Source organism: Scleropages formosus, chromosome 19, assembly GCF_900964775.1.
Source record: "Scleropages formosus chromosome 19, fSclFor1.1, whole genome shotgun sequence".
NCBI classification, from domain to species: domain Eukaryota; kingdom Metazoa; phylum Chordata; class Actinopteri; order Osteoglossiformes; family Osteoglossidae; genus Scleropages; species Scleropages formosus.
The window spans coordinates 23,354,134-23,378,184 of record NC_041824.1 but is presented as its reverse complement, the minus strand read 5'-3'; the positions used below and the strand labels follow the sequence as shown (position 1 = coordinate 23,378,184).

The following is a 24,051-nucleotide window of genomic DNA, read 5'->3' as shown; positions in this document are numbered from 1 at the left end:
TAAAGCTGTGGAAATTTGCATAATATGTGCTCTCAAAATGACCAGCCTGTGCTTGTTTTCTGTATGGAAACATGCTTAATGACTGTTAGAAAGAGGCGCTTCCTATCAGACTGTGTACTACACCCTGTTTGTGCTCCACATTATGTATGTGGGGAGTCTCAATCAAAAATTAATTTTGAAAAGTAGCATTTAAAGTTTTTTCTTTAATCCCTTAAGTTTTTACTCTATGGCCATGGATTTTTATGGTCTTGTTCTGTTGTATAAACTTGTACTGTTTGCAGCACTCAGAGTGCTAGAAGAAACATTTGGTGGGGTCCAACTCTAAGGGTATGATATTTACATTTGTTTATTTAGACATCTTTTTTCCTCGAAAGCAACATACAATGATTTACTGACTTATACAGCTAGGTAACTTTCACTGGAGCAATTCAAGGTAAGTACCTTGCTCAAGAGTAGGACAGCAGAAGCTGGGATTCAAAACCCAGATCATTCAAGTAGAAGGCAGCAGCTCTAACCATGATGCCTCCTGCTGCTCCATGTTAATTGTCTTTTATAGAGCATAGTTGGAGTTTTAAGAGGTTTTAAAAAAAAAAAAAGGGGGAAGCAAAAACTCACTTAGGAGTATCACCTCTGTGACATATAGGCCCTAACCCCTCAAATTAAGTGGAAGATTGCATTTGCCATAACTCATAAAGGCATGAAACAAGCCCAAATACCTTCTAGTGGGATCACAGAGCTCAGTCCCATCCAGGTAGGACTCATCTTTTCATTACACTGCTAACACAGTGTGACCTTTCTCACAGCACAAACTGCCTTTATAATATGCTCATTTTACACCATGGAAAAAATATTCATATTGGCCGGTGGCCACAGTGCGGATCTAAGCCCTGTTGTTTATGGCACAGTTTTATGCTGCCTGGCTTCCACATACCTATATAGTTCAACGCACCACCAAAGCCAGTGTCTGGATGTCTTCCCATTCTAAGGGATGAGTGTTGAGTGTATGAGTCACATTGGTACATTTTCCAACGTTTAGAATAGTGTACTTAAACATTGAAGTGTATCCGGGTAGTGCTGTGTCTGGTAGTTCTATCTGACAGCTAGAAAGGTATTGTAGAGTAAAAGAATCCTGAAAATACAAGTCTCCTTGGGTAAATAGAAGAGACAAGTCAGGACAAATGGAAATGCCTGAAATGTTACCTACAGCGAGACTACATGACTACAGGCATGTTTCCTTCTTATAAATCCTTCCATCCACCTTGGAGGAAAAAGGGTGCTACTTCGAGACACTCCTGAAAACTCAGAGAAACACCACCGAGAAAAAGCCATCGTGTTCCTGCACCACTTGTTCAGCTGTGCTGTGATTATCCACTAGAGACAAGACTTCATTCATTGAGCCAAAAAGTGCAATAGCTGACCAACAGTGACCCTGAAGGAAAACCCGCTATTAAATCAAACAAAGCATTCAATTACCAGAAAATGTGCTGTTAGAGTTCCTTGCTATGGAATGTTCCTATTTTCTGTGTATATCCAGGTTAAGTAAGTGTCTTCATATATGTGTTTTTTTTTCCATGTTTTGCTGCTGTAAAACATCAGTACAGAAAAGTTGAAACATCACACAAATACACAGACAGTGAACACAGCAGGGGTGACTAGATGTATTTCTTCTTCAGATACCAGTAGGCAAAGTAGCCCATCCCACCCAGGGAACCCATGAGAAAGGAGGCACCAAAAAAGGAGGGAGGTTTCTTCTTCACCATCCTGAATGCATTGGGTAGAACGGCAGAGAGGAGTGTGGTGTGGATGTCACCCAGGACTTTGCGGAAGGCATAGCGCCTCTGGACTCGCTCGAAAAAGGACTGCAGGTTGGGTCGGCTGCCATCCTCCCAGTATTTCTTCGAGAGTCCCAGGAACTTGAGCCTGTGCAACGTGGCTCCTAGGCAAATGTCAGCTAAGGTGAAATCAGGTCCACAAAGCCACAGTTCACACTTCTGACCTGCCGTACAAAAACGGAAAGGAAAACACGACACTAGACGTTAACGTCTTTTTCTAAATTCAACGGGACAAGCTTGCCACTCAAAAAGAAACTACGTGACACAGAAGTCATGAAGAACACAACAAACCCGAGACGCTACATATACTGCATGGGATTGGTATTGTTCACGCCAAACTGCAACCAACCTTGATACTCCAGCTTCCTTTTTTCTAGCTCAGCCTCCACCTGATCGAGCACCATGGCCAGCTCACTGAGTATCTTCTTCAGGTAGTTCACGTTGTCATGGTCCAGGATTTTGGCCTGTGAATACAAACAGTGGGGCCACGTCATTCAATTCCCACCCCAGCAACATCTCAGAATCCACTCTTATTATCAATGCTGTTATTTCAGCTTAGCTGACACTTTCGTCCAAACCGATGTAAAGTTTTACCCTTTTATACACCTGATATTTTACTGGAGCAATTAAAGGGAATTATCTTTCCCACTGACCGTACAGTAGGGCTCTTTGTGAGAGCGAAGCCAATGGCCTTCAGCTTACAAGTGAATGCTCCAACCCAAGTGTTGCTTACTGGGTTGTGGCTCAGGTTCATTTAGATTTGCTGACACACAAAAGCAGAAAAACAGCCCTACCAGCATGACACAACTCAGCCTTGGGCACTGAGAGCATGTGGCCCTGACAGGTGTAATGTATCCATGCATGACCAATAGTCATGCCAGATGAGCCTTAGCATAAGCAATTGTGATAATTAGGTACTGGCCATATAATTTCAGTTAGACGATGTACCAATGTAAGTCATACTGGAGTTTCACCACTTTAGAGTGGACCCTTCTAATGATGTGTTTCAGCAGAGCTTGTCCTAAAGGGTGTGAAAATAAATCCTCATAGCAGCTTTCCTATGTGTGCATCAGCTCTTGCAGAGCTTCAGTCTACCCGTGATTCATTAAAAAAAAAAATAAATACATCAACAATCCCGATCAGTTTGTGCAAATCTGCATGACCAGGTCTTTGCAGGTGAAAATGAAAGCCTTGTCACACCCTGAAGGGCATCGGAGACACAGAGGAGCAATCGCCCTGGTTGCAAGCTGATATTTGAGGAGGGACAAGGAACTGGTGCCCAGGCCAGCGGTGAATGCAGCAGATGGGGAGGTGACTCTGTATGTCTGGGATATGTCCTTGGGGATGGGATGTCCCCCACCCTGCACAATGCCTCCACCATCCAGCTTACTGCAGCTTTTCCAGTAATGGGCTTCTCTTTGGCTGAGAGTTTTCACAGTGCAGGAAAATCGCTCTGCCTTTTACAGTTATGTCGGCTGTTTATCGTTCTTATTCTATTATCTGGTTTTTTGATGAAAGAAAAGGCATCACACATGTACAGTGATGCTTCAAAGTTTGTTAACTCTTTAGAATTTTCTCTGCTTCTGCATAAAAATGACCTAAAACATGATCAGATTTCCTAGAAGTCCTAAAACTAGATAAAGAGAACCCAATTAAACAAATGAGACAAAAGCATTATACTTGTTCATGTATTTATTATGGAAAACGATCCAATGTTTCATATCTGTGTGTGGCAAAAGTATGTGAACCATTGCTTTCAAAAACTGGTGTGACTCTCTTGAGCAGCAATAGCTGCAACTAAACATTTCTGGTAAGTGTTGCTCAGTCCTGTACATCGGCTTAGAGGAATTTCAGCCCATTCCTCCTTACAGAACAGCTTCGACTCGGGGATACTGGTGGGCTTCCTCGCATAAACTGCCCATTTCAGGTCCTTCCACAACATTTCTATAGCATTAAGGTCAAGACTTTTACTCAGTCATTTCAAAACATTAACTTTCTTCTGCTTTAACCATTCTTTGGTACAACAACTTGTGCGTTTAGGATTGTTGTCTTGCTGCATGATCCAGTTTCTCTTGAGTTTCAATTCACAGATTGATACCCTGACATTTTCCTGTAGAATTTGCTGGTACAATTCAGAATTCATAATTCCAACGATGGCAAGCCATCCTGGTCCACAGGCAGCAAAGCAGGCCGAACCCATGATACTGCCACCACCATGTTTCACAGATGGGATAAGGTTTTTATGCTGGAATGCAGCGTTTGCCTTCCGCCAAACATAACGCCTCTCTTTCAAGCCAAAAAACTTGTATTTTGGTCTCATCCATCCGCAGAATATTCCTCCAAGAGCCTTTTGGCTTATCCACATGGTCTTTAGCAAACTTAACAGGCAGCAATGTTCTTTTTGGAGAGTACTAGTGGCTCTTCCTTGCAACTCTGCCATGCACACCATTGTTGTTCCATGTTCTCCTGATGGTGAACCCATGAACACTGACATTAGCCAATGCAAGAGAGGCCTTTAGTTCTTTAGATGTTTTACTCAGTTTCTTTTTCACCTCCCGGACCATTAAACGTGTTGCTCTTGATGTGATCTTTGTTGGCTGACCACTGCTGGGAAGGGTAACAGTGGTGTTGAATTTCTTCCATTTGTACATGATCTGCCTGACAGTGGACTAGTGGAGTCCAAATTCTTTAGAAATGGTTTTCTTACCTTTTGGTGGTGAGAGTTAACTCTTTTTCTGAGGTGATGAGCAATCTCCTTTGTTGAGGTCATGACACACTTCCACAAACCTGTGTTGTAAAGATCCAACTTTTGACAGGGAAGTCCCAGATTTCTGTCCTTATATAAAAAAGATAAGGCAGGGCCACCCCCACTCACACTCAATTGTCATCCCATTGATTAAAACACCTGACTTTTCTCTTTCAAATGAACTGATAATCCTAAAGATTCACATATTTTTGCCACACAGAGATATGTAACACTGGATCATTTTCCTCAATAAATGCATAAATGAACAAGTATAATGTTTTGTCTCATTTAATTGGGTTCTCTTTATCAAGTTTTAGGACTTGCATGAAAATCTGACCATGTTTTCGGTCATATTTATCCAGAAACAGAGAAAATTCTAAAGGGTTCACAAACTTTCTAACACCACTGTAAGTAGTTTTACTCTGGTTCTAAAATGGCAAAATGACAAGGACTCTTTATTATGCCTTACGAGTTCTTCCTCCACTGATGGTTGCTGAATGATTTGTGCGACCCGACAAGCTCCTCTTGTCAACATGACCAGACAACAGGCCTTCTGAAGAAAGTGGCTGAAGGTTTCTCAAGACATTCTGGTCTTTAATTCGCCCTAGAGAAGACCCTAGTTGTTCTGAGAATAAGTGGCACACCAGCAGCAGTTCCTCCAAAGAACATCAAGGCTTTATCTTGAAAGCCCTCCTTCTTACATTCAAAAAAGGATTGAGCAAAACACTAATTTTCTGTTCCTCTCAAAGACTCTCGGTACTCTAATATCTCCATACTCCCTTTCAGAGTAAACTACGATATTGATCTGACTTTCCAATAGTTAACTGCTTAGGAGTTGATGTCCTTAACACTTCAGAAGACAAAAATATTTTCTCACCATCAGTTTTTTCTGCTTGGACAAGTATGGCTCCATGAGCTGGGGCTCCTCATGGTCCAGCTTCATCAGCTCAGAGGCAGCATTAGCCAGATGTCCTAGGGAGGGACAGGCCCAGAAGTACGACTTCACCTGGAGATGCTCCTGCTCATCATTAAAAGCTGGTATGCAACTGGGTCATTCAAATCTCCTCATTATCAAACAACAGTGAAAAAACACAGATGCAACATTACAGATGGTCTAGCAATAAAATTAAAAGCCAACAACTGGAAAGGCTAATTAGGGTTAGTGAAAGAATATGTCACTGCCTTACTAGATGGAACACATTTTACTCAGCTCTATCAGTGTTCAGTACATCAACATTCAGGAGTAAGTGCTCTTTCTTTAAGGAACAAATTTTACTGTTTTTTACTCAGCCAGTGGCAGAAGTAGATGCAGGGAGGGATTTGACATGTGCCTGTGGACAAATAGCGCGATTAACAATACTGAAGCTATAAATATATAGTGGCTCAGATGTGATTTACATACAGCGAGACCATGTTCTGGTAAATATGTCTTTGTTGTCCACATCATTTAGGTGTTGGTGATATGGTACAGTTCCCTGCTTCCTAATGTGGTAAAGAGAAATGCAAGGCAGCCTTCTAATGTGGTAATTATTGAATTCTGCCTTGCGGCAAGACTTTTGGTCAGAGGCAAAAATCCTTTAGCCTCATTATTTTGCAATGTGTTGGCAGCCAAACACACTTGCAGAGGAGCAAAACCAGTTCCACAACATTTTCCCAGGGGTAAATGAAAGATGATTTTATTGAGTGGGTTTTGGAATGTGGGCTTTTTGATGCAGAGGTTAACACAGCTGACATACACCTCACATTTTCTCACAGTCATTAAGCACAAAGTAAAACAACTTATTGCCAGAAAATCACAACCGGCTGGAACCTGGATCCATCTCTAATGCCACACTGCAAAGCAATGGCTGACTTAACGGACGTGTACGTGGCATTCCCAGTTCTCATTAATTTTATAGCAAAATTCTGTCCGGACCACCAGCCTGGCCTGATTTAAGGATTCCGAAGCCCATTATGTAATAAAAGCACTTGCTGCAAGGAAAGCAGTTCCTGCATTCTGTGAATGGCCTGGTGCCAAGGACCCCTGCATTAAAAACCTGCCATTGCTGCTGTTTGCTGTCTGGGGGAACTGATTCTTGACAAGGTCAACAGTGAGGTGCCATACTGTGGACCAGCAAACATGACAGTGCTTTGTTACTCGCTCTGGAGATTCCAGTACTGCGTTCTCCTGCTATGAAGGATGCTAAATTGGTACTCGGACACAACACCCTTCGATGCTGTGGGATGACTTGTTAAGCTCTGGCCAATCAAAAAGTAGAGTTACCCAAGACAGATATTTTTAATTCATGGTGCCACGGGGTTCACGGAACACAGTTTGTGTAGAACATCCTGGATTGTTCTCACTTTCAGCATCGCTGTGAGGACAGGCTTATCGCCAGTCTCCTTATCCGCACCATCTCTCTATCGGAGCAGGCGTTTCATCTCCCTTGAAGCTGTGAGCGGTGTTCATCTCCAGAAGGCACCGAACTCTGGCTTCACTTACTACGTATTTCAGCAGTGGCGTACTTTGGGATCATGGAGTCGGTGGTGAGCTCAGGATGCAGGATGCAGCCGTGCGTGTAGGCGTCCATGGGCAGGCTGTCCAGCAGCTCCCGGTACTGCTGCACACGGGCATGCAGTGGGCCTCCAGCATCAGGGATCAGCTGGGCCACCGTGTCTGGAGACCCCGGAGCCAGACGTACACGCAAACACACAGATTAGAGTCAGTGGTTTTCAAAGGCTTTTTAAAATATAATTTCACTAACCTAAATACACTCTCTCTTTATATTTAAATAGAGCATGTTTGTACATAATATAATTATAATCTGTTTATATTCTGTTTCTGCTCTCCATATTTATACTTTATTATATTCAAGGAAGCCAGCTATGAAGTCAATAAAATATACTGATATGGAGTGTTATCGGCATACTTTTGTACTACTGTTTACTCTATTAGACTGTTGCTGAAAGCAAACATGATGGGAACAGGGCTCCGTTTCGCTAACACAAGACAGCACCATGGAGAACAGACTAGGGTGGGTACCTGTCAGACGACCAGTGGTTTAAACGATGGACAGTGTCAAAAGGAACCAGCAATTCTGTGCAATTTCCTCCCGGATTGATACAGTATCAACAGTATTTATGTATGTATGTGTTTCTCTATATCTGCATATCTGTCACTCAGTACACATATGATCAGACTGGGCCTGTTTTTTTTTTTCCCTTTTTCCTTAACTGGGCCAGTTGAAGTCAAAAATCAGACAGGTTGTAGAAGGATGGCTGAGTGAAATTTTAGAAAAATTTTTATTGATGTAACTGAGGATATGCGGGTGCAGTGGTGCAGCAGGTTTGGACGGGGCCTGCTGCGTGGTGGGTCCGGGGTTCGAGTCCTGCTTGGGGTGCCTTGCGGCGGACTGGCATCCCACCCGGGGTGAGTCCCTTCCCCCTCCGGCCACAGCAGGTTTAACACCAATACCCTCTACTTTCGAAACACTGCAGTTGGAGATGGTGGGACTGGTCCTAAAGAATAACAACCTCCAGTTGCTGCAGCTTCATACAACGACAGCTTCAACTTTAGCAACAAAGAGGGAAAAGTAACACATCCAAAAGGGCATAGAGCATTTGTGAAGCTTAATCCCTGATACAGATATTACTGTCCTTAGCACCTCCTGAGACAGGGGTTTGACGCTGACTCATACTGTCTTTTACCACAGGATGAGGCTGAGATCATAACAAAACACTGACCTGACACAGAACCAGATACCTGATTTTTTACCACACTCTGAAGTACAGAGTTTACACATGATTATCACTTTTTGACTCACATCCTTTTCCAGTGAAGTCTATCTAGGAGCATTTACATTTATTCATTTACCTGATACTTTTCTCTGAAGCAACTTATAATGTTAGTCTGTCTACAATTGTTTCCCCATTTATACAACTGGGTAATTTTACTGGAACAATTTAGAGTAAGTACCTTGTTCAAGGGTACTACAACCAGAGTGGGAGATCAAACCTGCAACCTTTGGGTCCATAGGTAATAGCTCTAACCCCTATACTACCAGCTATCCCTAGATTCTCACTGAACATGTATGAACCAGGGACCTATTATCAAGTGATCCCAAACACCTGTAATGCAGAAACAAGCCGCTTTTCATGTTTTGTACCTTGATGGGTCACCGTACTCTTTCTCCCTGTATCTAATGCTCCACGGGAGGGCTTGAGCTGCACAGCAATTCACACGGATCATTGTACGTTTCATTTCCCCGAGTGCTTCGCTAATTGTAATCAACCATAGAGCAGTTGACAGCTTCTGTGTCACTTATCACTTAAAAAACTACATTAACACTGTCTGTATAAATAAGACATTGTTTGCAACTACTCTACAAGGAGTTCTCAACATTTCAAAATAATTTCATTGAATTTGACTAACTAACAGCTGCTGCAGCTTTTACAACTCACTTTCTGGAATGTTTCTGAACGTTTTCTTAATGAAGTTTCCCGAGACACTTCCTCAGCGCCTCAGTTACAATGGTAAAGTCATTAAATACCAACATCGATATATCAACACAAGTGAAATAAGCAAAAAGAAGATACCGTATTTCTCCTAATTATCGCGCCCGGGCGCGTCGCAAATTACAGGCAGGGCGCGTCTCTTGGAGGCCTGATTGTGCAAATTATGAAGTTTGCCTAATTCTTCCTAGCATGTAGCACGTGGCAACAATGTGGCCTGAATGATGTCATTTTGTAAACGTGGATTAAATATGCAAAAACATCTGCTTTTAAGTTGAAGGTTATTGCAGTTGCTGAAGAAAAAGGAAAACATTTCGCCGCTAAAGCTTTCAATGTTCACCGTTTGGCGAGTGCAAGATTGGTGCCAGAACAAGACACGATTACAAAACGCACCTATCTGAGAAGAGAAAGTCAGGAGCCGGTCGGCCCGTCAGATATGAAGATATTGAAACTGCTCTGATAAACTGGTTTGAGGAACGACCAATGTGAGGTTCGAGTCACCGATGTTGACAGCGACGAACATTAGGTGTAGGCGTCCGCATCAATTTTTTGGCCAGACAGCTTGAAATCCGTTGTAGTTGTTAAGAAGACAACTGCGTTCTCTAAATTAAGGTTAATCATTGATTATTTTCAAGAAGCTAAAGTTTTACGTATACGTGCACAAGGAAATTAAAAAAATCAACATAATCAGCAGAAAAATATTAGCCGCGCCCTGGCTTATCAGGTGGGGGGCACTACTATTAGAGTGGGAGCGTCACATAGGAGAAATACGGTATACGCATTATCATAGTATTAAAGAGAATTCATTCGAAGACCATGACATCAAACAGAAATACGTAACAGGAAGAACACACACACACAGTCTGTAGCCGCTTGTCCCAAGCAGGTCGCGGCCAGCCGGAGCCTAACCCAGCAACAGAGGGCGCAAGGCTGGAGGGGGAGGGGACACACCCAGGAGGGGACGCCAGTCCGTCGCAAGGCAACCCCAGCAGGACTCAAACCCCAGACCCGCCAGAGAGCAGGACCCAGCCAAACCCACTCTGCCACCACGCCCCCACAGGAAGAACACTGAATGACAAGAATGACAGCCGTTACGACCCCCACGTGTCTAGGCGTAAAGGGGGTACAGGGGTGTAACATTAAGCTGCCTGAAGGCCAGTGATTCGGACAGGGACCAAAAGAAGTGAGCAAACGCAGGATTTTTTTTTTGGGTGCAGTAGTGATTTATTGTATACATACATGTGAAGTGAGCTACTGAAAAGTATGTATACTGTATATTATATGTTATAAACCCCAAGAGACATGGGGAAAGGAACCTGAGTGGTGTCAAAAGAATGAACAAATTAAAACCAAACAAACGTAACTAAGAGAGCACAGACTATTCTAACTAACCCAAACAAACACAAACAGAGAATCTTCTTCCAGCATCAGAGGAGGCCCTAACCACCCCGCTACACACTGGGGTGTATCAACAGCAACGAAAGACTAGTTAGATTTGGAAATACCTCCCGTGAAGTTTGTCTCCAAGTACTCGATAATGTGATTGTAGTCACTGACGATGGTATCTCCGTGGATGAAGACGGGCACCTCCTCCCCCAGGTTGAGCCTCATAAACCAGGGCTCCTTGTGTTCCGTCAGCGGGAGGCTCACGTCACGTTCCTCACAGTGAAGACCCTTCTCATGGATGACCAGCCGCACCTGCAGCCAAAGAATGCCAAAACATCTCGGATGACGTTGTCCCTTGCGTAGTACCTAGAGCACCCCGAGTACGCATTCTACACACCGTCCCAAATCTGCACTTCACATACTCTACACAGAATATCCAACTCATCATCTGAGACAATGTAGCACAGTTTCAACCAGGCACCTAAACATTTCAAAAGAATGTATGAAAACCACAAACATCATTAAGATGCCACACTAGAGTGTAAAACTGTGTACTTCTGCTTTTCTGGCATGGATTTCCTTTAGATCACCTAATTTTTTCTAAATTTATGTGGCTAAGTTAGCAACCAACTCACACGCAGTCTGAAACCGCCCATCCCAAGCGGGGTCGCGGCGAACCGGAGCCTAACCCAGCAACACAGGGCGCAAGGCTGGAGGGGGAGGGGACACCAGTCCACCGCAAGGCACCCCAAGAAGAACTCGAACCCCAGACCCACCAGAGAGCAGGAGCGGACCAAACCCACTGCACCACCGCAACCCCCCTAGCTACCAACTATGAGTCTCAATTCAAGCCTTTAGTAGTTTATGGCATCAGATGTTTGTTTCTTCAGGCCCCGCTACTGTAGCTCGATAAACACCGAGCAGAGCCACCGAGAAGTTCGACAAAGTGATTAGCAGATAAATCCAAATATAAAAACAACAGAATAAATGCGCTGTATACTAGGAAAGTAATTAAGACTCGAATCCAAATATAAAACTTAGGATGCTTATATACAGCTGCTCAACTTTAGAGGACACTTTTATTTTAAAACACTTAACAAGGAACCTTTATATAGAGAACACTCATTACACCAAAAACAGAAAAGCAAAAACAGAGAGACTAACATGACAATGCATTTTGGATGAGTACTGGCAGAATGCATCGTCGGCAACACTATATCCAGCTGTCTTGTTTGTCTGTTCCTCTCAAAAGCTGTACAGTGGTTCTATCATAATTACAAAACGTTCAATTAGAAAAGTGACCAACTCTTATTTATGCCTCTGCCTTGTTAAGACGGAAAGAGACCAAAGTCACATAAAGCATCCAGTTAAGTCAACTCAGACCTCAATATGAATTCACCACCCTATTTGAAATCACAGAAAGTATATTGATTTCTTTAGAAAGCCTTCAATTGTACTACCATATTAGCATCTTTCTTCTTTGTGCGCAAACTGTCCTTCGTGTCCTTTGGATCTGTGATCAACAGAATCACGGCAAGGTACGGCATCCAATCCACATCTCAATCCAGTGCCAGAATGAGAAGGTGGGATTACCACGCAACACAAGTGTGTTAAGTCATCAGTAAAACTTCTTGTTCTGTGTCGTTGCAACTTCAGCTTCATCACTTCCCAGAATCTGCATAAAACAGCTCTAGCTCCACCTGTCCATAATGTTTGAGTTGTTTAAAAAATACACATCCATCTATCTACCTGTCCTCCATGTTATGGGTTTAATACATCTCTGTGAAATCATCCCAAAATTCAATTCCTATTGTGAGGGGATCTAATTACTAATATTCCTCATGGGAAAAATAAAAGGTTCCCGGACAAAAAAAAAAAATGTAACCAAAATCTGATTAAAATAGTAGAATAAAAGTTTTGTATGCATGACAATAACACCAACACATTTTATGATATATGCATTCATTCATTATCATATGACTATAATAGTGCATTTGAAATAATCATTTCCCCATCGAGCACATGCAATATATAAACTGTGGGGTTTTGCAAATTAATATCGGTGACGGTGCCACTATATCATTTCTACCATTATTTCTAATACCATGAACTGTCAAGTGCTGTGAACAGTCATTTGCACTTTGTATTTGGCATCAGTAACAGCTTGTTAAGCACAGCTCCATCACGCACAAAATCTGTGCCACATCATGAATAGAGGCTTAATCCATCAGCAAATTTATGGGTCAGCAACGGCAGTTTTCCTGTGTCCGTAATTATTACATAAATGTCATGTAACAACCCACCTATTTAAACTGGACCGATGGTATTATTTAATGTATAGATTGGAAGGCTCAGTCAGAAGCTACTCTAAGATTAATTATCAGGATAAACCACAACTAGTGAGTTGTCCGTCACTCAAAGAAGCTCCGAAAAAGAAATACAAATAAATAATAAATACAACATCTTTTTTCCAGTTACTTGCTATTAGTCTTTCACAGCTATTCTTTTCTATACAGAGTCCCCGAGTTACGAACGTCCGACCTACGTACAACACGTAGTTATGAACCACCCCCTACCTCCCCCCCCAACAATGACCAGAAGTTATTTTTTTGTCACCCTTAAGTAACAATCAAATGAAAACTTCAAAATTAAGTCTATTATATTAAAAATTTGAGTTACATACAATGGTTCGTAATAACAAACGGGCGCTACTTTGCGACGTGCATCAAAACATTGCACATCTACAGCATTTCATTGGCTTCTGGGTGCGTGAGTCCAGGGTAGGACAAACACTTCCTTCTTTTCAGTCGGACCACGTTCCTGTTAGCAGTGTCTCATATGTTACTATAGTTTGTTTTTACCCTCGTAACCATGGAACCAAAATGTAAATGTGATGCAAGTGATGGTGATGCATCAAGAAAACGAAAACGATCACGATTGAAATTAAGGTGTAAATAATAAAGCGATCAGAAAAAGGTGAAACGCCAACAAACATTGGAAGAGCAAAGCGAGGTAGGTTTGAGAACGCAGAGGGGACGGTTGTCTTGAGTGAGATTGTGCTGCTGGAAAGAGGTTGAGAAGTGTCTTGTATGAGTGATACAGAGTGTGTGTGTGTGTGTGTGCGCGCGCAAAGCATTAAAGAAACTTTAATGTTCGCTTTTCCAAGTCCTGTCCCTCATTGTTCCCCAGTCCCATTCCACGTCTCTTTCATAACACTCGCCCGCCTCGTCCCTCAACCACGATTTCGGATCCTCACCTCTGTCAGTTCGCCGATCGATTGACCCACCATTCGCCCGTCCCCGTCCACGAGAACACGACTAGTCCTTTGATGCTAAATAAACGATCCTGCACTTGGGTCCAGCCTCCTCCTTGTCCTCCGTTCCTCGTGACAGTAGAAACATTAATTATTATCTCTTTCTATGTCCCCCTCTATTATAAATACTGTTGTTACATTTATTATTGTTATTATTATCATTACATTGTATTATTATTACTGTATTGTTAGATTAAAGATGCTGTAGTGTATCTGCAAGTGTTTCTCTAATGTTTGTTATGCATAGAAAGGTATACGATGTACTATATACTTAGACAAACAGTTGACTAGCTGACGTTAGATACCCACCATACCCAACTGTTCCGACTTACGTCAAAATCTGACTTAGAGACAGACTGAGGACCCAGAACTCGTTCATAATCCAGGGACTGCCTGTACTCAGCAAGCGGAACTTGTATTTTTATACCAACACCATGTTGTTTAATTAATCACTGTCCTCCCTTTCCAGGTAGACCACAGGTTAAATACATAACTTGTTATTGGTATTTTGACACATTTTCTTAGTCATAGTTCAATCACATTTTGCATATTTTCTGCATTCAAAGTATTTTGACACATTTTCAGTCTAAGACGCTCAAACACCATAAGGATCAGCCAGTTACCACTGTTGGGCACGAATACATGAGTAATGGCACATGGGCCAAAAAACTTCAAATTTTTTACTGAGATTTAATAGCTTGTACCCTATGTGTATGCTCAGTCATAGATGCTTTGGAAATTAAAACAATGATTCATTATAATGCCTCCTGAATCTCAAAAAGTTTAAATTGAGATAAATATAGCAGCAAGTTTCACTGAACAGATCAGAGACACTTAAAGTTTGAGATTTAAAAGAAGAAAGCAGTTTTTCTGAAGTATAACTTTCTAAGACTGAGCCCAAAATGACTACCACAAGTACACACACACACACACACACACACACACACACTGTCTGAAACCGCTTGTCCCGAGCAGGGTCGTGGTGAGCTGGAGCCTAACCCGGCAACACAGGGTGCAAGGCTGGAGGGGGAGGGGACACACCCAGGACAGGATGCCAGTCCACCGCTGGGTACCCCAAGCAGGGCTCGAACCCCAGACCCGCCAGAGAACGGAACCTGGCCAAACCCGCTGCACCATCACACCCCGCTACCAGAAGTAAATACCTTAAAAATAAGTTTTTCTCAAAGTCTTGCCAATTCTTTTGCCACTACTACAAACAAACCTTTTACCTCGACTACAGGAAAATATTTTTTCGGGAAAGTCTGAATGGTCAACCTTAATACTAATATTAATAATGCACAAATATTCTTATTAATTCTTATTGTTATGTAACTACATTTAAAATTCTGTAATGCCATTCAGTGACTTAAATAAAATTAAATTCAGGGTAATCTTGTTAGAAAATATAAAGAAACAAAGAGTGGAAAACGCCAAGAGGACAGAGGGAGAATGAAGAAAGCACACAGCAGTGGTGGTGGACTGAGGCTCTTGTCAATCCTGTTAGACACTGACAGCAGGCTGACATTTGGTTCGATTACGTCTCTCAGCGGTTTCAGTGTGGAGTAAACACTGACTTAAAGCCATGATGAATTGGTGTAGAATAAGGAGCTTCTGACTGATGACATCACTCGTGGGGAACAAAACTGGGAAGAATACAGGTGGTCCCCGAGTTACCATGGGGTTACATTCCGCGAAACCCATCGTAAGTCGAAAATGCATTTAATACACCCCTGCGTGATAGACTGGGGGATGCGGATCTCTGCTACTGCCCAGCACTGCGAGAGTATCGTTCCTCATATCGCTTGCCTGGGAAAAAATTCAAAGAAGACGCCTACAAGAATGGGGACAGAGACTTGTATAAACAGGCCAAAAACAAACTGGCAAAGGAGATCAGAGTGGCTAAGAGAAACTACTCTGAAAAGCTGAAGAAACCGTTTCCAGCCAACGACCCTGCATCAGTGTGGAAAGGCCTGAAAGACATCACCAATTACAAGACACCATCCCCCAGCACCGTGTCAACTCAACAACTGGCCGACGATTTGAATGAGTTTTATTGCAGGTTTGATAAACCCTGTCTCACACCCCACACCCATTCAGACCCTCTCCCCATGCATCAATTAACACCTCCAGTAACCCCCACCTTCCCCCCTCCTACACCTTTGATCTGTGAAGAGGAGGTGCGTCGGGTCTTCCGCAAACAGAAGACAAGGAAAGCACCAGGCCCAGACGACGTCTCACCAGCCTTTCTAAAAACCTGTGCTGACCAGCTGGCCCCTATCTTCACAAAGATCTTCAACAGATCACTGGAGATGTGCGAAGTTCCTTCCTGCTTCAAATGCTCCACCATCATCCCCATCCCAAAGAAACCCAAAATCATAGGACTGAACGACTACAGACCTGTTGCCCTAACATCTGTGGTCATGAAGGCATTTGAAAGACTGGTGTTGGCCTACCTGAAGGACATCACTGGACCCTTGCTGAACCCCCTGCAGTTTGCTTACCGAGCAAACAGGTCTGTGGAAGATGCAGTCAACATGGGATTGCACAACATCCTGCAACATCTGGACAAACCAGGGACTTATGTGAGGATCCTGTTCGTGGACTTCAGTTTGGCCTTCAACACCATCATCCCACACCTCCTTCTGTCCAAATTAACCCAACTCTCTGTGCCCACCTCCATCTGTCAGTGGATCACCAACTTTCTGACAGACAGGCAGCAGATAGTGAGGCTGGGAAAATTCTCATCCAATACTCGCACAATCAGTACTGGAGCCCCCCAGGGATGTGTGCTCTCCCCACTGCTCTTCTCCCTGTACACCAACAACTGCACCGCAAAAGACCCCTCTGTCAAACTCCTGAAGTTTGCAGACGACACCACACTCATCGGCCTCATCCGGAATGGCGACGAGTCTGCTTACAGACAGGAGGTCCAAGAGCTGGCTGTCTGGTGCAGTCATAACAACCTGGAGCTGAACACGCTCAAAACAGTGGAGATGATCGTAGACTTCAGGAGAAACACCTCAGCATTATCCCCACTCACCATCATGAACAGCACTGTGGCAACAGTGGAGTCATTCAGGTTCCTGGGCACCACCATCTCACAGGACCTGAAGTAGGAGTTCCACATAGACTCCATTGTGAAGAAGGCCCAGCAGAGGTTGTACTTCCTTCGCCAGCTGAGGAAGTTCAACCTGCCACAGGAGCTACTGATGCAATTCTACTCTGCAGTCGTCGAGTCTGTCCTCTGCACTTCTATAACTGTCTGGTTCGGCTCAGCTACGAAATCAGACATCAGAAGGTTACAGCGGATAGTTCGGACTGCTGGAAGAATCATCGGCACATCCCCCCCAGCTCTCCAAAAGCTGTACTCGTCCAGAGTCAGTAAAAGGGCTAGCAAAATCATTGTAGACCCCTCGCATCCAGGCCACTTCCTCTTCGAACCTTTGCCATCTGGCCGGCGCTACAGAGCACTGAGCACCAGGAGAGGCAGGCACAAGAAAAGTTTCTTTCCTCAGGCCATCTACCTCATGAACAGCTAAATCCCCCCTAGAGAGTAAACCAGTGCAATACATAACACTGTTTATATTTATATCTATTTATCACATCATATGTCTTACTCACATTCCCTTGCATTTGTATAGAACATATCTGTACATATATATATAATGTCTGGTGACTGCTTTTGTATATTGTGTACTTTATATTTTTATATATTTTTTATCCTTCATTCACATATTCTATCTTCTCATCTATGTCTTGTCACTGTCATTCTGTCTGTGCTGTGGAAGTTTCTGTCACCAAGACAAATTCCTTGTATGTGTGAACATACTTGGCAATAAAGCTCGTTCTGATTCTGAAAATTCAAAGTACCGTTTCTACATGTCTATCGCTAGCGCACTATCGTCGAAAAAAATCGTAAGTTGGACCATCGTAAATCGGGGGCAACCTGAACAAGTTTTTCCTTCAACTAAACTGACTACAACCAGTTTAGGATCACTAAACATGCTTAGAACTGAGTTTGATGTAGTCTAATTTTAATATTAACCTCATTTTCTACCCCTCATGTCACGTCCACGCCCACAACTCAACCGACAACACCCGACTCTGCTCCAGCACCTGATTAACCGCTCACCCTTTGAAAGACCCTCCTCAGCTCCCATACCTTCGCAGAATCTCGTCAGGGACAACTGCCCTTCCTTGTAACTCCTGGCTCATACGCATCTCCAGTTCTCAGGTCACGTTCTCCGGTTTTGACCCCTAGCTTTGTTTCTCGACCACATCCACGGATCTTCACTTCAACTCGCTTCGTCTCCTGACCTCGCCCATGGATTCCCACTTTGACCCCGGCCGCCGATAGACCGACCCTCCGCCTGTTCCCGATACCGAGAACTTGCCTGATTCTCTGACTCCAGACGAATGATTCCACACTTAGGTCTTTCCGTCCCGGTTCTCTCGGCCTGATGTGACACCTCATAGGGTACCAGCGAATTCCACGAACAAGATGATGTTCATCACAAGCATTCAGGTTACATTTACGAGGAAAGCTTTGAAACAGAATAATGTCACATATGATAAATTTTTGCATAACTGTAATGAGACATGTTAAATTATGCTTTTTATCTCTCAGTCTTTCATTTTGAAATGTAATGTGATGAAATATGCCAAATGAGGCAAAAAAAAAAACCTATTTGCATAACAGAATGTTGCTCTGCAAAGGTCGAAGATCTTGAGGGAGCTACTATAGGTCTCTTAAAAAAAGTTCACCAAAAACTCCTTTGGTTGCCTTTTTCACGGTGTTTAAATGATCTGTTATTGGTTACTTTTCCATGGCTTGTTCAGTACCCAAAAATAAGGACCAGAATCAATAACTTACAGAAAGAACCAGTCACACAGAACAGTAGTGCGAAAATGCTTTCGTTTCCCATTTGACTTCATCAACAGATTTTTGCCATCTGTCAGATTTTAGCACCCAAGTTGCGAAGAGAAGATTTTTGACATGCGTATTTGAGCAGCTGATGTCGTGGTTACAGCCTCTGCCTTGCACCTGAAGGATCCAGGTTTGAATCTCACCTCCTGCTGCAGTACTGTTGGCCAAGGTACTTACTCTAAATTGCTCCAGCAGAAAAGTCACTGTATATATGGGTAAAGCACTGTAAATTGCTTTGGATTAAAACATCAGCTAATTAAGTAAATATTTTAAGAGTTACTTTTGTTACTTATTTCTATGTAGTTGTAGACATCTTGAAGCTTAATCTAATTGACTAAAGTAACTGAAAATGTTGTTCCTTCAAAATATTACCAAATGTATACCAGCCTACCTAGACAATGAACATTCAGTTTTATTTATTTTAGCAGAGATGAGTCATTTTGTTTACACCCATTATTATTTCTTTGACCCCAAGAACCTATTATAGTTTGTGTGCTTCTTTGTTATTCACTGGATTTGTACTTGGAAATTAATGGTCTGTGTTGCATATAGAAATTAATCAATCAATCTAAATCAAACCGAATGCCACTTATATCTCTATAAAAAAAGAGTCCAAAATGTTCCCTTCCATAAGCTTTCTGAGTGCTAGTGAACTGCTGCTTCGGAATGCCAAGAACCTTATGCCTGCTCCCTAAGTATTAATGACCAGTTCCACCATTCCTGGGACACACTGAAGATCACATGGTGCCAAATTCCCTTCTCTGTACCCAACACGAAGGGCACAAAATTGATACAGAACACTACTGCCTGAGCTGTGTTTGACTTGCCAAAGCATCCCCATGTATCTCCTTCATTTGTTTCTCTGCATTGGCTTCCCGTAGCTGCCCAGATCAAATTCAAGACCCTGGTTATTGTCTTCAAAAGCATCAATAGAACTGCTTCCAGCTATCTACAAGACTTGATGATTTGCTACACACTAGCCAGACAGTTATGCACTTCCATATCTGCCCAGTTGGTGGTCCCACGCATGAACGGTAAAGCATGAAGGTTCTCGGTTCTGGCTCCGTTGTGGTGGAATGACCTCCCCCTCTCACTCAGAACTGCTGAGTCTCTGTCCACATTTAAAAAGGATCTGAAGACTCACCTCTTCCAGACTCACTTCGCCCATCATCTCTTAAGTTCATGTAATGTATAAATGTTCACTCACTATAACTTTAAGATGATGCCAAGATAAGTCTTTACAGCTACTCCTGTAATGTACATAAATGTTTGTACATCTCAAATTTAAAAAAAAAAAAAAAATTGTTGGAAGGTGATCAAGAATCATCGATATTCTGAGTTTTATACAGCTACTCGTGTGATGAACATTGGTTCATATGATGGGGAAAAAAAAACAATCTAACTGCACTTGAGACTCACATCTGCAACTATGTCTCTTTCTTGTAATGTAATGCACAAATCGTATTTTCTATGAGATGTACATCGCTTTGGAGAAAAGTGTCTGCTAAATGAATACATGTAAACATAAAACCCAGACGGAACTCTACTGTTGCACCTAGAATAGAGGCTCTGAACCTCATTTGCTCCTGTAATAAATCCAGGTATATACATTTTTAAACTGCAAGTCACTTTTACAGTGTGTGAGCTAATCAATAATTATAATAACAATAAGATCATCATTATCATGTGCCTCTCAGACTGATCTGTGTAAACATGCCAGTCAGTTGAATCCTGAAGGACAATGATGACACGATGAGGCGCCAACCTCCAGTGAGTGTGTCCAGCCTGCCGATGAGCACATGAAAGACAAGAGGGTCTTTGGCCAGGAGCGCGGGCCCAGAGCCCCGGCTCACAGTGACGGAACGGGGCGAGGAACACGCTGCACCGTCAACCACCACATCACCCATCTCTCAAGTCCATCACTGACCACTGAGAAGCTCTACTCATGAAACACGTGTCATTTCATAGCATGTGGGGGGGGGGGACTACCAAGGTAGATAACTGTGTATTTATTCATCACCCACTGGCTGCTCTCCGCTCACTGCAGCATTGAAATTCCTGCTTCGCTCAGCCAAAGTGCCTTAATAAAAACGATCATCATGTGCACTTCTCATATCATATGTAAAACTGCACGACTTTGCAATATGTAACACAAAGTTTGATCAGCATAACCCTCGAAGAGGCCACATTGATTGATGGACGACCCGAAAGTGTGGGAATATGTAAAAAGAAAACATGCCCGTTTCGGTTGCCCCCGTCTAACGTGAATTTTGTCCAAGAACTCGTCCTGCACAGACGCACACAGCACTGCTATATAAATTATAACAAGGCTCCGCAGGGCAGCGCTCCGCTCCTTCGCGTTTGCGCCAAGCCGCCCCGTCTTTGATCAATAATTCAGCGCGTGCCGCGTTCAGCATTGGGGAGCGCGCACGAGCCGGAGTTCGCGGGGCAGGTTAGAACGGTGAGCCCGAGCCCCCCAGGAGTAAACCAACACCTCGTGACGGTTCGTTCGCTGAATCATCATCCCGCCGAACATCGGTGGGGCCGCCGCGAGAGATCATGATGGTGTGGAACGAGCGTGCTGTCTTTTCCACGCAAGAGAAGCGCGGCGCGAGGGAGCGACGACGTTCAGGAACAGGTGCATGAATCAAGCTTCGCCCGAGACGAGAGCGACCGGCGTGCGCGCGCAGGAAAAGCGCACCGACACTCGCAATAAATGAACGGCACCAGGGCAGCTCCTCCCAGACATGCTGTACTACGTGTACACCATTTCCACGGCGCGTGGGCGCATGCACAAATCATCATCATGTGCGGGATCATCGGGACATTGATTCGTTCTTTTACCTTCTGCGAGCTGAAGGACTGCGTCCAGTGGTACAAGACGAGCCTGTCTTTGGAGAAGGGTTTGGGCTCTACAGCCGCGGGCTCCTGCTGCTGCCGGCTCTCCTCTCCGTCCGCGATGATCGACTTCTCCTCTTCATCCATGGCCGATATAGGCCACCAGCTACAGTTGGTCGGGGTTACGTTGTTGGAAGACGCCATGACGGAGGGTTTGGGTCCGTGTGTGTGGGAGAATTTGAGGGAAGAGAGAGGAGAAGAAAGGACGGGGGGGGTGTGCGGTCAGAGAGAGAGAGAGAGAGAGAAAGAGAGAGAGAGCGGGAGAGTGAGATCGAAAGCAAGCGCGCGGAGGTTCAGCACCGCGAAGAGAGCGTCATGATGCTGGAGCGAGTTCGTATAGCAGCGCGGCCACCAGCGCTCCACCGCCGCAGAGCCGCACTCGCGCTGACGTACGGCGAACACATACAAAAGAGCCGCGTCACGTAAACGCACACATACGAGTGCAGCCAGTCGTTGAGAAGACGCGAATGAAACACGGCTCGTGCGTGCGTGCGCGCGCGCGTTACATCACAGCGCAAACATGCGCCGTGGAGCCGCTGCCATAAGGGAGGGAAAGGGAGGGAAGGGAAGGGAAGGGAAAGGTCGCGTTACCCGCCTCAGCTAACGGCCCCCTCCTCGTGCCGTTCGTCTGTAAAACCGGTCGGTAAAATCGTTGTACAAATATTGCAAGGAGCACAAGTGAACAAAACCCGGGTCAGAACTCGACCATAACAAAATGTGCTGAAAATAATTTCGAGTGGCACCACTGTAAATATAAACATGATGAAACATACACAGCTTCTCGTTAATAAAACGGCCCATTTTAATTAATTAATTTGCTGCTTTTCTCCAAAGAGACGTACAATGTCGAGCCAAGTGCAATTGTTTACTTTTTTATGCAGCTGGGTAGATTTTTTTTTGGAGCGATTTAGCAAATACCTGGGGTACTACAGTTGAAGGTGGGACTGGAACCTGTAACCTTTTGGGCCCAAAAGCAGCAGCTTTAACCACTGCAGTACCAGCTGCCCAATTGCAACTCTTACAGCAGCAAATATTATTAGTATGAAATGAATTTATGGAGAAAAGGAAGGAAACAAACTGCTTAGATATGAATACTCCTGTAGAGCATTCTGGCTAAATGGCCAGAAGTGTAAAGACTGGGTCGAAAGACAAGTAGAGTTAATAACACTGGTTATACGTACAGTATATTTAAAGTTTTGAGACGGCTGAACAGCGACAATGGGCGAGTTGGCTCCTATTATTATTTTTACAGCAAAAGTACAATAGGACACGAGTCCATAGTGTAGTAAGAATAATAATAATAAGAGCCATTCTGGGTGTTGAGAGGTCGTCATGTAAAGAAACTGTTACGCTCACTGATACAAGGAGTCCCACGATATTGGGGCTTCCCCGCAAGAAATATTGAGAAATATGACGAGTGCGGAAGCAGAGAGAATTTTCTCCAGTCATAGCGCTGGAAGCCCTATCGTTCAGTTCCCGAACCCATGAATACACCATGACCGCGTTTCTGTCGGGTAAAACTCACTTACGGAGAGACGGAGCGCCGGGCGGGAGTGCGGGTGTGAGCTGTGTGTCCGCCAGCAGAGGGCGCTGCGGCACCGCTCTCAGCGCAGTACAGTACTGCATTATAGTATGATTATAGCGGACAGACTGGTCCTTCACTGCTTCTCCAGCCCTTTCTTACATTGTCCTAAAATATGTGTCACTGTAGTTCTCATCATGTTTGTGTTCTATTTAATAACAGTCACTGTTAGAACAAAGTATACTGACACAACGGTGCTGCTCGCAACTGCAGGATCAAAGGCAGCAATGGCATCATCAAATGTATTGAATCCACTCTAGGAAATATTTCATGTTTTAATGTACGTATGAGAGAAATAAATGCTTTATTATATACATATTAAAATCTCAATATAGGCCTATCTACTAAGCTCGAGTGTATTTTTTTTTTCATTTTGATTATGAAGTAACAAATATTTCTGATTAGTCTCTGGGGGAAGGTAACAAGGTTATTAATGCAAGTATCTGAAAGTACTGCAGTACTGTGTTCCATATGCTTTATGGTGGAATATTGCGTTCGGTCGGGATCAACTCAACAAGGGGGGTTAAGAGCATCTTAACAATAACAAGCCTACAGAGCTGTTCAGTAAGAACGCAGCCCTTCGGGCTTTTTATTCGCCCACGATTAATTTATATACGAGGCGCCAAAAAATATCTTTTCAATTTACCGCTATTTTCAATGACGGTTTTGTTGTTTTCGGACAGTTCAGGTGACATCATTGCTTTTTATTATATATATACATTTTTATTCAAATTGATATATTCTTCATTTAGCAGACACTTTTCTCCCAAACGAGATTAAACAAAACTTCACAAATTTTAGATGCACTTACTAATTATTATTTATGATAAGATATAATTATACAGTTACAGTTAAATCTATAATTAAGCAATTAAA

At 43.4% G+C, this 24,051-nt stretch overlaps 1 protein-coding gene across 1 annotated transcript; it reads right to left on the bottom strand.

Annotated features, from left to right (window-relative positions):
- Positions 1-392: 392 nt before the first annotated feature.
- gdap1l1 (ganglioside induced differentiation associated protein 1-like 1) lies at positions 393-22,124 on the bottom strand. The gene is made up of 6 exons (XM_018749147.2): positions 21,540-22,124; positions 10,575-10,767; positions 7,061-7,234; positions 5,456-5,550; positions 2,182-2,296; positions 393-1,996 (listed from the first exon to the last, which is right to left on the bottom strand). The coding sequence occupies exons 1-6, from the start codon at positions 21,735-21,737 to the stop codon at positions 1,653-1,655; spliced, it is 1,119 nt and encodes a 372-aa protein (XP_018604663.1). The 5' UTR covers positions 21,738-22,124; the 3' UTR covers positions 393-1,652.
- Positions 22,125-24,051: the final 1,927 nt, after the last annotated feature.

What these genes read in the sequence shown, in the direction of transcription:
- gdap1l1 (XM_018749147.2), bottom strand. Translation starts at nt 21,737, where the DNA reads ATGGCGTCTTCCAACAACGTAACCCCGACCAACTGTAGCTGGTGGCCT. An exon ending in GGAGACAAACTTCACGGGAG is followed by an intron (nt 7,235 to 10,574) that starts GTATTTCCAAAT and finishes CGGGGTCTCCAG; the next exon opens with ACACGGTGGCCCAGCTGATC. An exon ending in AAGGAAGCTGGAGTATCAAG is followed by an intron (nt 1,997 to 2,181) that starts GTTGGTTGCAGT and finishes TTTGTACGGCAG; the next exon opens with GTCAGAAGTGTGAACTGTGG.